The 15,695-nt window shown below is 33.2% G+C and overlaps 1 protein-coding gene across 1 annotated transcript; it reads left to right on the top strand.

Moving 5' to 3' along the window:
- Positions 1-2,629: 2,629 nt before the first annotated feature.
- On the top strand, positions 2,630-14,930 carry lwr (ubiquitin conjugating enzyme lesswright). Its single transcript, XM_088262473.1, has 4 exons — positions 2,630-2,864; positions 3,124-3,207; positions 8,119-8,381; positions 13,078-14,930. The coding sequence occupies exons 1-4, from the start codon at positions 2,799-2,801 to the stop codon at positions 13,142-13,144; spliced, it is 480 nt and encodes a 159-aa protein (XP_088118599.1). The 5' UTR covers positions 2,630-2,798; the 3' UTR covers positions 13,145-14,930.
- The last annotated feature ends 765 nt before the right edge of the window (positions 14,931-15,695 follow it).

Here is a 15,695-nt window from a genome sequence, read left to right on the forward strand (position 1 = left end):
AAATGTAACCTTTAAGTTATCACCTACATATTATTTAAATTTTATTGTTGAAATATTAGGTATTGAAGCATTATATATAATATAGTGATTCAAATTTTTAATTATTAACGATTATTTCACTTAATTAACAAAAACAACAATAAAAAACACTACAAAATATTACAACAAATAAATTCTATCCTTACTTTTACTGTCTTTAAAATCAATGTATTTAAACCGTTGAATCATTTAATGATTTATGTACTTGTGCATTACAAAATGTTATGAAATACAATAATTATTATGAAACCACATTCAATGTATTTTTTAATCAATAAATAATTTTTAATCGTTGTTTTTATTTTTCAGCATCGTAAAAATCAACCACTATGAGATAATAAGAATTTTAAACTAAAATCACTTTTTATTATTTTTACAGTGCTTGTATACACATTGACAATATATCCGTAGGTACGTCAAGGTAAGTAGGATAGAAATTCTGAGAAATAAATAATAAAAAATATATATCGACTAGAGTGACACTCTATAGTTGAAAATACGATAATTATTTGAGAGTTTGCGTTTACTTTTTAAATCAGACAATATAGTCGGAGACAAATAGTATAAAAAAATATAAATATCTGTAAGGTTTGAATTTCTCAGGTCATCTACTTGTAACATATCATTGTTACCACCTTGAGATTTTTTTATTAATATAATGTTTTTTTTGCCAATTTTTTTACTAATCAAATAAAATTATTTAATAAAAAAAATCAATAAACGATGGTTGATAGATTATATAATATGCAAATCAATAGATCGACTTCTTGCTTTTAATGATATATAATATTCATGGTGAACTTAACTAATATAAACGTGTATTTAGAGGCGTGCATTCTATATAGGCAGAAAAGCAGTGCCTACCCTGGAATCGCGTTTTATATAGAAATACGACCAGTGCCTACTATGTCTTATTAACTATTGCCTACCTTATCTTACTACCCAACTCTACCTACCCTAATTAAAAACATTGTGCGCGCCACTGCGTGTATTCAGAAATCCCGTTAATATTTGACCTTGCAATTTGAAAATCTATATGAATAAAAGAGATAACGTTCATCTTCATCCCCATCAAGTTACAATCGTAATAATTTGTAGTAAATAACCAAAAATTAAAACCTATGTGTTAAATGACCTAACTGATGACCTAAATGAGCGAACTCTGCCGCCTTCGTTATACATTACAAGATTTTAAAGAAATTTAGTATCTATCCGTTCTTACCTGTACAATAATTAATAAATTGCCTCTGTTTTTTTCTCTTTTCTATTGGTCGATTCCAAATTCACTCACTTGACTAGAGATTTATTTTATATTAATTTACTTTAACATGGGAATAAAATATAATGGCTTAATTTAAAAAATACCTGTCAATCCTATTTTTTTATGGAAGTTTCATTATTAACAAAGTTTTATTAATTTACTCTTTTAAATTCCTTGCCAATATTCTTTTCCATTACGCAAGACATGAAAAATGACAGTTAGCAGCTGTTGTCATCAGGCACAAGAAGACGAGCTCTAAAAAAATATTTTTGTTGTAAATCAGTCATTCATTGATGTGTTCTAAAAAATCTGTTATAGAATCAAAATTCAATCAATTGAAATTGGATATTTGTAATGTATATCTATAAATATAAACACATTTTCATAACATAAATTTAAAAATTATAATAAATATTTTAACTAAAAATATTTTCACTATATCTATGACTTGTTTTTTTTTTCTCTGGACCTCAACACGGTTTTCATATTTTTATTCAACCTACCCCGCTAATTCACAAAAGATACTTTTAAAAAAAATCATAGACACATTTTCATAGACAATAAGATTTTCCATATTTTCGCCAGATGTCACTAATTTTTATATCCGTTGAATTAATAATTTTGTTTTAAACGATGAATTGATTATTTATCGATATTTAAAATGAACTTGAGATCATAAATAACAATTTTATTTTCTTCGTTCATCCATTATATTTGATTCAAACTTTACTTAAAATAGTTGCAAACATTTATAATTAAATGCTATTTTGAACGGAAATGAGCATTTCACTTGACGAAATAGTTTTCTAGATGTCTCGATACGTGATAGGTGTGTGATTTAAAAAGACCGTTAAAATCTCGTCCAAACGTGCCTATTACTTTTTCAAAATAACCATAGACAATAGTGTGCAAAAGCGGGTAGAACGTCAAAATATGGTGACGCCTCTAGAAATAGACAATAATTGTTGTCCTGTTATGGTTACCGAATTGAAATGTTGATAAAGAAGAATCAAAGTACATTACTTTTCTATCGAAATGCGATGACTCAGACGGATGTGCAGCAAGGTTTTTAATAAGAATAAATTATGTTTCAGCAAAAGAATACTATGTATTATAAATTTTACAATCGTATTACAAAGAAATAATGCAAGGCTAATAAAAGCGTTTTAAAAAAACTGGTGATGTAGTGAACGAAATAAAAATTGCATTTTGGTTTTAAAAAAATGAAAAAAAAATAAATAAAATATTCATTTTCATATTTTGCCGCTGAATTTCTACTTCCACATACGACCTACTTTACATCCGGCCACGGCTACTTGGAGGAGTCGATAGTCTGAATTTAAATTACTAGTCTGTGGTCCGCGAACGCGCCATAAATCTACGGATTGTGTGCTTGTCTAGGTTTTTCGGGCACATATATTCCGTTGCGCTTGGCCGAATAAACTTTTATGTGTTTGATATAACCTTTAAATCATTTTGGTTTTAAAATAATTTCAAAATGTCCGGCATTGCGAGTGGGCGTCTCGCCGAAGAAAGGAAGGCTTGGCGCAAAGACCACCCATTTGTAAGTACTGGCAGAATGCTAAACTATAACCTCATTTATTAAATAGCAGAGTTTTCGTTATTTTGACATGTTAACAATCACCAAATTAATCATTATAACATAAACTAACGTTATCATAAATACGCCTTGTTATCATAATATGATTAGAATTTGGTTTGTTGATTCTTTTTTAAGATGATTTTTCTTTCTCCGCCAGCAAAATTGCGATGATTCCACATCTTAACTGCTTGTTCGTGACGGGTTTTTGTTATATTTTCAGGGTTTTGTGGCAAGACCTTTGAAAAATCCTGATGGTACCCTCAATCTTATGACATGGGAGTGTGCGATACCCGGGAAAAAAAGCGTAAGTACCAATATTTAAATCTCTAATTATTTTTAAACACGTTTTCTGTATGCAATATTAATTTATCTTCTTAAATTTTAATTATGGAAGAAAAAAATATATTAATGTTTTATTTAAATTTTATATCATAAAATTCATAAGTATGTATCTATACAATTTGCATGACCCAATTGACTCATGCAATATATAAACAGATTGAGTGTGTTACTATTCCGTCAATTAATGATCAATTTTAGTGAATAAACAATATAACCAGATACACAAAACATGTAATATAATGTTATTTCAACCTATAATTTGAAAATTTTGAAAACAATAGTAAGATTCTAAAAATGGCATTAATCATTAGAATTAAGCTTAATAAGAATACAACATATCCGTTAAATTATTCCTTGAAGCTAAACTTTAGAATAAGGGGTTATGTTGTCTCCAGTATCGTAAACTATGTTGTAAATCGTCACCACTTGTTTCCTTAACCTTCCCCTCCCGGTGATATGTATTTACTACAACTGGACTTTTTACATGAGAATATCAATATAAAATATAATAAATACGGGCCCAGAATATTTGTATTCCTCCGTAATATAATTATGTATTACATGAAAGTCCGCCTCCGTAGTGTAATGGTCAGCACGCTCGGCTACCGTTCTGGAGGTCCCGGGTTCGATTCCCAAAGGGGGGTAAAATAAATATAAGTGATTTTTTCACTGTAACATTTATTCAATATTACCTTGGACTGGTACCTGAAGCGGAAGGCTGATCACCTTTCCTTCATGTGTAAATGATCAAGATAACACTGCGTTTATATGAACCAGTGCCCTATGCACCATAGGGGTGCGGACAAGGGTTGTATTATTTATTATTACATGAAAGTATTATAATATAAAGTTATTCATTTTCAGTGACGGAAATAAAAAAATTGTGAATAAAATCAGGAATAAAATCATCACTACACAAACGTTTTTGTGTGTGCGCGTCTGGCGTGCTTTGTAAGTATACACGCATGTCGTAATGTGTTAACCACGCCAGTAGCACGCATATCGGTAGCGGTTATTTGCGATATATTTTTTTTTCTCGTTTTCAGATAATACCAGAGCTAACATTACAAAATTGTTAAATTTCAACTTCAACTATGGTCAATAAAAGCAACATTTAGGAATATTCACATTTTTCCCGTTTTTAAACCACATTTTCATATTTTGTACAAAATTCATATCACCTGAACCCGCGGGAGTTTTTAGCATCGTAAGGGAAAGGTTAAAATCCAAATTGATCCAGATGATGAAAAAATTAAGTGCCGGAGATACCACATTGTAAATCATGACTTGGTCAGACATGTCAACCTCATTACCCATAAGTTTTACAACTATTTCTCTAAAGACTTGTGGGACATTAGGTCAAAAGTCCTTTCTTCAAGTAATTTGTTTATGCTTTGGATAGTACATCGGATGAATGACAGTGATTCCCTCTTGCGTATTACCAATTTACCACATTATAGTTTTCATATTCTGGAGTAGGTTATTGACAATTGTCCAATGACGATGAGTAGTCTGGCATATAAAAAAAATTCTTCAAGAAATTTGTATTAATCAATGATTTTGTGCTCTAACTTTAATTTGGTTTTGACATATTTCTTTACTGTTTCTAATTTTACGTCTTTCGAGAATTTTAATTTAAAAAATTATACTTTATTCTCTTTAACTTATTCTACTTTTTTATTTCAATGTGCTCCCATCTTTTTCTGGTTTAAAATTATCACAATTAGTGTCATACAGTTGACAGGCGCCGTGGCGTAATTGGGTACTTGCTCGACTGCGAAACTAGCATCGCGGGTTCGATTCCCGCCAACCCGCAAAGCCCCTACTTTAAGAGGCTTGTCTGCAGGTAAGTTAGGAAAAATAGGGCAGGTAAATGTGAAAAATAAATCATAAACACCCAAACCAATTGAAAATAAATCTTTCTTGACTTTATTTTGCACTTGGCGGTAATCAAACCCACAACACCAGTTTCACAGTCGAGCGTATGCCCAACTACACCACACGTCCTGTCAAAACATGCAAATTAACTATTAATTATTACTACTTGACCGACCGCAGTCAATATAACACTGCACTCGGTTGTCTTGCTGAGGTTGTGATATATGACTTGCTAGATGATATACTGACACGTGGAAGGGTCTGAGACTATTGCATATCACCTGGTGTCAAGAATTCTATACAATATCGATAATGGGCAGAATGTTGAATGTTACACAAGCATGTAAAGTGATCGCTTAAGCCGGGCTGGGATGCTCAGACTTCCATCTTCATTCATATAAAGATAGATGTTTCATATCAAGTTGAGACACCTACAATATCATAAATCTCGTTTATAAAATGTACGCGCTACCCACGGACTACCGATATCTCACAAATCAATCAATGTGTTAAATTTCCAATACAAATCTCTTTTGTAAAAAACTAGTCTTGCTTATCTTTTAGTTGTAGCCTTATGGAATTTGTCAAAAATATTCTCAAAAAAATTGTGAAATTTGTTTAATTTTTCTTACAATGACAAATAAAATTTTGGCACATTTTTTTAAAGCTAATCCTGTAAATCTATCGACTCAACTGGGCTAGAACAGCCTGTTTGAGAATTGATCATTTTGTGTTGAATTACTGAATTGCCAAATAATCATCAATCAGCTAAATAAATAAAAAATTGTACTTTGAGTGTGTCAACTTGTGATCACATTAGACACATGCGTAAAACGCTTCATCTTTAGTTGAGACATCTATAATATTGATGTCATCCGTAGGGTGAATAATCTAGTGTCTGTTCTAACAGACTCTAGTAAATAATAAAATATGAAATATTTCTCACATAAACCATGACTTTTTTGGATTTTTCAATATTCATCAACAAATCACTTTCCTGGCACACATACACTTTTGACACCAGTTCCTGTAGATCTTTATTATCAACAAGTAGCACAGCCTTGTCAGCATACAAAAGGCAGCAGGCAGTCAAATCGATAATTTTAACGCCAATACCGTTCTTTTTTTATGAGACAAATGTGGTTGGTAAATATGTGACTATACAATTCTAGGTACTTAAGTAATAGTTTAAACATGTGCAATAATAATTTACAGGAAAAAACAATAGGGCATGTAGGTACGTACTACCGTGGTCAAAAAGTTCCTGGAATCACCACTGTGTGGCGTTCTCAGTCCCCAGATTTCAGTTTTTTTTTTGTTAGGTTGCCACATCTGTCATTGATATTCTATTAAAATTTTAGCTTGATAGCTTGAAATTTGTAAAAGTGACACTGTATTGAGTACATCTGCGATTGTGTGTGTTTTAAATTTTTTACTATTTTAAAAATGGAATAGAATTTGCTACAGAGAGTTTGTATTAAAATGTACGGCTTTAGTGGTGCGACGACATTGAAATTGCTAGAAAAGTGTTTCGGCAATGATACTTTGAAGAGAACAGTCGTTTACCAGTGGCATGAACGTTTCAGAAATTGCCGTGAATCTGTCAATGATGATGAATGCAATGGCTGGCCATCATCATCATCATCATCATCAGCATGTGTCCGTCCACTGTTGAACGTAGGCCTCCCGCATGAGTCTCCATCCTCTTCGATCCTCCGCCTTCCGCATCCAGGTCACTCCCGCTATTCCTCTTATATCGTCAGTCCATCTTGTAGGGGGTCGGCCGATGCTTCGTTTGCCAGTTCTTGGGCGCCATTCCAATACTTTTCTTCCCCATCAACCGTCGTCTCTTCGACAGATATGTCCTGCCTATTGCCACTTGAGTGTGCATTGGGTAGCATCCTACTTGAGTTCTTCTGCGTATTTCCTCGTTTCGGATTCTATCTTTTAGCGACACTCCGAGCATGGATCTCTCCATAGCACGCTGGGTGACTTTTATTTTATGAGTAAGACTTGCTGTTAGATTCCACGTCTCTGCGCCATAAGTTAGTACAGGGAAGATGCATTGGTTAAACGCCTTAGTTTTTAGACATTGCGGAATTTTCGCTTTAAAAATGTACTTTAGTTTTCCAAATACTGCCCATCCCAGTTGTGTACGCCTGTCGATTTCTTTTAAGAAGTTATTTCGCCCAAGTTGTATTACTTGTCCCAGATGGGTATAGTCGTTTACAACCTCTATTTGTGTTCCTCCAATGGAAATAGGGTCAAAGGTTTGGGAAATATGACTATTGATAATGGCTTTTGTTTTATCCATGTTCATTTTCAGACCAATTTTGTTTGATACTTCATTAAGGTCGGAGATCTTGAAGCTTGTCAGGTGATTCGGCTATTAGCACTATGTCATCTGCAAATCGGAGGTGAGAAATGTACTCTCCGTTAATATTTATTCCACATTTCGTCCAGGATAGCAGTTTAAAGATATCTTCTAGGGCGTTTGTAAAGAGTTTTGGAGATATAACATCTCCTTGTCTAACACCTTTGTTTATAGATATATTGTTGGTGCTATCATGGAGCTGGACCATCATTGTTGCAGATTTGTATAGAGATTTTATTATCTCCATATACCGATAATGTATTTTGCAGCATTGTAGTGAATCTAGTACTGCCCATGTCTCGATTGAGTCAAATGCCTTTTCATAGTCTACAAAGGCAAGGCAGAGTGGCTGATTATATTCTTCGGTTTTCTGTATGATCTGTCTTAGCGTGTGGATATGATCGATAGTACTAAAGCCTTTCCTAAATCGGGCTTGCTCTCAAGGTTGGAATTCATCAAATCGACCCGTAAGCCTGTTTGTTAAAATAAAAAGGCTGGCTATCGACATCGAAAACCTACGAAAACATTAACAAAATCAAAGAATGGATGACGTAAGCCGCAAATTGACAATAAGAGACACTTTATCTGGTTTTCTATATGTTGTGTGGATGTTGTTTCCAGACCCCCTGGGAAGGTGGTTCGTACAAGCTGCGCATGATCTTCAAGGACGACTACCCGTCCAGCCCGCCCAAGTGCAAGTTCGAGCCGCCGCTGTTCCACCCCAACGTGTACCCCTCGGGCACCGTGTGCCTGTCCCTGCTGGACGAGGAGAAGGACTGGCGCCCCGCCATCACCATCAAGCAGATCCTGCTCGGCATCCAGGACCTGCTCAACGAACCCAACATCAAGGACCCCGCCCAAGCTGAGGCCTACACTATTTATTGGTGAGATCTCCGTTTGCTTTGTTCAATAATATTTATATGGAAATGGCTATTTAGACACCTAACCAATGAACAATTCTCCGCGTCTTTGGTTTAGCATACAGCATGTATATTAACACGTTAACGACCCCCCGCCCAAGCTGAGGCCTACACTATTTATTGGTGAGATCTCCGTTTGCTTTGTTCAATAATATTTATATGAAAATGGTTATTTAGACACCTAACCAATGAACAATTCTCAGCATCATTGGTTTAGCATACAGCATCTATATTAACACATTATTTATTTATTTTATTTTTATTTATTTGTTCGGGAATTGTATAGCTTTACATTTAAAAAAGTATATAATAAACAATAGTTACTTTAACAATAAAAAACATTATATTACATTAACAAAAAATAGTTACATTAATAAAAATAAAGCCAATTAAACAATTCCACATTTATGTTATAATAACTATTTAAAACATTCAGAGATAAAAAGGAGAAGAAAGGAGAGGAATTAATGAGGGTTGACGACTATCCCGTGTTTGTGCGAAAATTTTAACTGACTGCTATGAACGTGGAGGAGGCGAAGAATGTTTGCAAAGACAGAGTGGTGTGGCGTTCTATTCTCTCTGCTACCCCTGCGGGAAGCAGCGTGATGGTTAGTTAGTAATAAGCACTCAAACATCTATTGTGTACATCAAGACATTTCGCTCACTCCTTTCACAAATCAAAAAACGTGATTTTTCAGGAGAACGTTTTTAATGTTTAAACATATAATACAGTATCTACTCAATGAATTAGGGCCACCCATTATTTTTTTGAATACTCTGAAATCTTTTGGATTATTATATTTATTTTACATAAATACTTTAAGTTTTCTATTGACATCTAATATCATGTATATTACCTTCAATAATATGTAAAATATACCGGGATTATTTAAGCCTTTACAAAATTTCAAACCCTTTTTCTGAGAAAGGTCCCTAATTAGCACAGGTAGACAGATAGTTGAAAGTTCAAAAAATAGTCCTATCTCATTTATTAGTAAAGTTTCTTGAGTTCTGGTTGTTGTTTTGTTCAGAGAGGTTATATAGTTATCGTGTCTTGTGAAAAAAACTTAATTTTAAATTTTAGTTCATAAAGTATATTTTTTTTTGTAAACACAAGTGTTTTTTTTTTGAAAAGGACAAAATGGGAAAAAGTAAAGACATTTCTGAGGAAAAAAGTCTAGTGTTATAGTGCTACTGAAATAAGGAATACTATCTAATAGAGAAATTTCAAAAAAAGAAAACGTTTCTCGTCAAACAGTGGACAGAATTTCAAAATCAATAAAAAATCATTTACCCGCCACCAGCAATCGGCGAAAGAACTGTCGTAGAATTAGAAAAACAACACCGAGGACTGATCGAAAAATCGTTCAAAGTGTCTTAGAAAACCGTAGTGCATCAGCAAAAACATTAAAAATAAAATTGGAAGAAGAGGGTATAAATATATCGGTATCAACACTGAGGCGACGTCTTTACGAAGTAAATCTGAAATGCAGGCGCCCTGTAAAAGTACCAAAATTGACACCACGAATGAAAGCGGATCGATTAAAATGGGCCAGGCTACATCGAAATTACTCGGTAGATGATTGGAAAAAGGTATTTATTTAAATTGAATTTTCAACATATCATTTTAGTAAATAAACTTATATATTTGAATTAGACTTAAATTTTCATTATTTTTCAGGTCATCTTTAGTGATGAGTGCCGGTTAGAAGCCGTGACAGAGAGCCGTCGATTCGTCAGGAGAACACCAATGGAACGTTACAATGAGGCCTGTGTGGTAAAAATTATCAAACACCCCCCTGCAACAATGATATGGTCATGTATTATTAACAATTTACCTGGGCCGTTGTTTTTCGTGGAAGGAACAATGAACCAAAATTCCTATAAGCAGGTCCTCGAACGAATTTTATTGCCCTTCTACCATACACTCGACCCAACAGAAGGTCCATACACCTTCATGCAGGATGGGGCACCTTGCCACCGGGCTAAATTAATAATAAATTTTTTGTCTAACAAAAATCTGCCTTTGCTCCCCTGGCCTGGAAATTCTACGGACCTTACTCCTATAGAAAACGTATGGAGCATGTTAAAAAATAAGGTATACTCATTTTCAAATCCAACAGTAGACTGTCAAAAAAAAAATATTCAAAAAATTTGGTCAGAAGACGAAGAAATAAAAACATGATAAAACAGTGCATTTTAAGTATGCCAAAAAGAATTGAGGCAGTTATTTCTGCCAAAGGTGGAAATACTAAATACTAACTATATTTATATGAAAATATATGCATAATTTAAGCGTAATAAAGTGTTTATGTGTAAATAAAATTCAATGTTGTTTTATTCAAGGTTTTCTCTGAGTTATTCCTGTTTGAATTGAGAAATTGCGCGAAATTCTGCGTGGCCCTAATTCATTGAGTAGATACTGTACAATGTATTAAAAATAAATATCAAGCCACTTCTTGAACTTTTTACTGTGTAACGGATCTTTTTAGGTTAAACCTGAAGGTTTTTTTCTCCATTAATAACTAGTTTATTTTAAAAAAATAATTAAACAATACCTTTTCTTCAAAATGCAAAAACAACACTTTCTGCCCTGTAGCGGGTAAATATTAAATTAAAAATATGCCTCTTTTGCTGGGATTTAGTACATTTTCTGGGCATTCTGAAAACATGCACAACTGAAAATTGACGATTTTTTATTTATGACGTTCTTGAAAGGAGTGAGCGATTTGTTCATTCGAAAATAAATTTACACTACTTAAAAAGGGTTGATGTCATGGCTACAATTTGATTTTATGAACGTTTGTATCTCATTTCTAAAATTTTGTGACTAATTTTACCTGGATTCAGCCCTTTTCAAATCTTATCTTGAGTGTCTGTGGTATTTTTATGGTCCGACTGAATTTGATTAGATATTTTTTCAGAAGATTCTAGTGATATTGAGAGAGGTAACAGTGAAGTCGATAGTGATTCCGATAGTGGTTCTGAAATAATTAGCTACAAGATAATGATAATATGATTCTGATGGCGACGTTGATGGTATGGACTGGGTAGACACTGACACATCATGAAACAATTTTTTAAAATCCAGAAAACTGAAAATGGAAATAGTTTTCCCTCTATGTTTATTACAAATGAATTTTTGGACAAAATTGCCGATACGTGCGGCTATAGGCGTATATCTCATACGGTCATACATGCGGTCATTAAGGTGTTAAGTTGAGGAAAGAGAAAATGTCTGAGGTGAATTTTTCTCAGCATTTGCTCATTGCTAGAAGAAAACCACCCTAAAACTCCTCAGGAAAAGCCAGGCTATCGCGAACAGACCTTCCGTTCCACTAGAAGAGGGTTCGGCATTTTGCGTCCTAGCTTGGTTTATAGTACCAATGTCTTTCACTAGTTTTATCGTGTATAATACCACCTCTCGTGAGAGTTCCTTTTGAACTAACACGGATCCGATATTGGATAGGTCCTCACCCAGGCTACTGCAACGCGCCTTCAGCTGTTACCTTTGAAAGCTTGTCTGAGGTGACCTAATCTGACGAATAGCCTGCGTGAGGAAGCTATTCAAACACCAACTCGGTGATTTTAGCCATTAGGATAAAGTATGCATGAACTAGTAAATCATCTTCATGAAATAACACTTTCTTTATGGCGAAATGGGGCAATAAGATTTCTTATTATACACCACATTGTTTGTTGTTTCTTTTTTAAAGTAATCAACAATAATTGTCCGAAAAAATGGACACCCTAACCTTCCCAACAGATGGAACAGCCCTCGCCATCTTTGGAGCCGATTCTCCACCATTTATCCACCATTTGATATGTTACTTCATCTCAGATATGAAGTAATTGGCTCACGTTTTATCGATGATTACAAACTTCATTGCTTTAAAAATATTGTTAAACACTCTGTTGACATATTCTCACAATGCTGTATTTGTTCCATTTAGATCTCATCAACTGGAAAAAACTTTAGCTGGAAGTATTGGAAAACATCTTCTTCCTAGCTCCATCCCAATTTATCGTCTTTGTAAGCTGTTGGGATCACTTCTCGTACTCATGTTGAAGGTTCTTCTATCATATACAATATCACCTAGGCCATGTCTTCGAATCATGTTATCTTCCTGTTGCATCCATGAATTTTTTGATCTTTCTCTAGATGTCTTTCGAGGAAGATCCACGGCGATTGCCTGGTATTACAATGTGTTCAGGTTCTTACTATCCATGTCAGTTACACCCACGCTTCCACAAATTATTGATTTTTTGCACACTTAATAAAAAAGATCATTTTTTCAAAAAAGGCTTCCATCAATTTTAGCACACATATAATTAAAAATCTCTAGCACTAAAACGGTTAAATAGTTATTATCCAGTTTCAAATTTTCCACAGTAGATGTCAGTTATTACAATTTAGTTTTTACTTTGACATTGATCAATATAATGTGAACAGTATTTTTTTTTAAATGTCAATTTCCTTTCCTCTACCTCACAATTAATGTCGGTTACACCCAGGCTTCCACAAATGTGTGAACCTAAAATCTACAATATTGTATCAACATGCTATAATTCATTCCTTATAATACAACGTTACATACACTGAAGTATTTAAAATCTTCTGTTTGCATGTTAGCTTATTTTTCTTTTGTTTATTTTTCAGCCAAAACAGACTGGAATACGACAAGCGTGTGCGCGCGCAAGCAAGGGCGATGGCTGCAACCGAATAGTAGGAACTGCATAATAAAACTCTCATATTTGTGGGCAAGTGAACTTACTTAGTTCTATACTTGAAATAGCGGAGCTTTGAAATATTCAAAAATGGCGGACGATGTGCGAATTATTCAGGTATTTTATTCAAATTTGATGTGGTGTAATGACTTCAACATAAACAAATTTTACTAATCAAATTGTAACGATTCTGTGTAGCAAATTATGGCATTATTTTACACTTATTTGAAGAGTACACAGGAATGGCGATCAGAGATACTCTAAATGGGTTAGTTACAAAGGTATCCGTGTTTAAATTTTGTATGTTGAGAATTTCATCCTATATTTCGTATGGAACATTTAAAATGTTGGGTAATATATCCAAAATTAAACAAGGTTTAATGGATTGAATTCTACATTTATTTATGTATATGTTAATACGTGACGCGTTTCGTCTTATTCAGACATTATCAAACACTTAGACAATTAGAGTTCCCAACAATTCAATATGGAATTCTACCAACTGTCTGCTGTTACAATAAATATGGAACATTTTAATTTTGATGCCTACAACTAAACCCAAAATTTACACCATTGTAGTTTTGACAGAGATTACGCTTGTATCTTTCTAGTTTTACTTATTTTGTTGTAAATTATGCTTACCTGTAATAAATATTGTACCTCGTTTTTAGCTATCTATCGAAACATGATTTTTCTGTGATTCTGACTGTCATTTCCTGTGTATTTTTTTTTTTTATGATGATATATTATAGTAGTAGAACTAAACACTTCACAGGCTTTGTATTATGCCCCATCCTTAAATGTTATTCCATCTCTGCAGAATACTTCTCCTCTTTGACCAATCATATTACATTTTCATTGAAGCGACGCAGTCTACATAACTTTCAATTTTTCAAGTTTTCATATTTTATCGGCTGTTTACTCTCGAAATTGTAGCATAAGTAATTTCTATAGTAAATTATAGCTGGTTTCTACTGTGATGCAAGAGAGTAAATAGTTTCACGCATTTTCTAATTTTTAGGTTTGAATTGTTACTGTGAAGAATCATTGAATTATTTAGTGCTTACAAATCTGTAACCTATCTAATGTTTTGTGTGAATTGATTCTTTTTCAACTTTTAATAATCAAAATATGACATTCATTCAAAACATTTTAATCAAAATTTTGACATTTTTAAACAGACAATCGTGATGAGGATGGTGTTAGTATCTAATAAACTTTTTTTTTTGTTTAGCTTAAAAATTTTGACCATAGATGTCAGTTATTAAAAATTAGTTTTTACTTTGACACCAATCAGTATCACCAAATAGTTTTGTTTTTTTTTTGTAATGTCTTTATTATAAATTGATTGATGTGCACGAATGAAATTTTAGAAGTCTTATTACAACAAACATTACTACTTTTACAAAAGTTTTTTTTTCGTCATTTAAATGTATTATTCTTTCATGTATGTATTATAGCTGTTTCTCCTTTACATTCTGCAATTTGCTACCCCTCAGCTTGAATATATTCAATGCTCAAATATCGGAACGTTGGCTACATTGAATGTAAAATGATTTCTCATATGGAAGGCTGTATGGGAGTTCAATAACTTCATAATACATTTAACTTTGTAAAACAACTCTGCCAGGACATCTAATCAACATAACTCCCAGAAATTTTCTGGATGTTTCTGCACAGCCGGCGGATTTGTTTTATCAAATTTAAATTTAGGGTAAGGTTATTTTTATAAAATGTAATTATTTAAGTAATTCAATAAAATAAATTATAATTTAAAATTTTCTACACTCATGTTTTATTTCTCACTTTTGTATTTGACACCATTTTTTTCGTATCTTGTATTATCATTGGATAGGGTTTTCCATTCAGAGTGATGCAATTTAAAAAACATCTTAATAATTCAGTAAATCACAGATTTTGTTTTATTTTAAAGGTTATATTATGCCATTATGTATGAAAAATAACATTGTTCCTGTGAGCACCACAACTTCTTTGGACATACAGCATCCTATCGTCCCAATTTTCCATCACTTTTTCATATAAATTTGGCTGTATTTCAAGCAATAGCGCGTTCAATGTTGTCCTTTAATTGCTCAAATGTTAGATTATTAACGTACACTTGTGACTTAACATAACCTCAATTAAAGAAATCACAAGGTGTTAAATCACAAGATTTCGGCGGATAATTGACTGGGCCATTTGGATAGTGAGTCCATTAACTGAATAATGTCATCCATGAATTATTCTTAAATTTCTCACAGTATTAGCAAATGAGTACTAATTTTGATGAAACAATTTAAAAATTTCTGAACGTTGTTCAAGCGTGTATCTTTCCATGATTAAATGGCACAATCTACCAAACACAAATGACTTAAATCTTCAAAAAATAATTAACAGTGTTGCCATGATCACCATTTAAAATTGTATCATTGCTATCGAAAAACCCTATACTTGGCACAAATGCCAGATGGTATCCAAATGATCTCATTGTTTCAAATGCACTGTAGAGCTAAATGGTCTTGACAAAGGAGGCCGGGTCATAGCTTTCTT

This window comes from Brachycentrus maculatus, unplaced genomic scaffold (assembly GCF_059751285.1).
Source record: "Brachycentrus maculatus isolate JH-2025_06_01 unplaced genomic scaffold, ASM5975128v1 h1tg000180l, whole genome shotgun sequence".
NCBI lineage: Eukaryota > Metazoa > Arthropoda > Insecta > Trichoptera > Brachycentridae > Brachycentrus > Brachycentrus maculatus.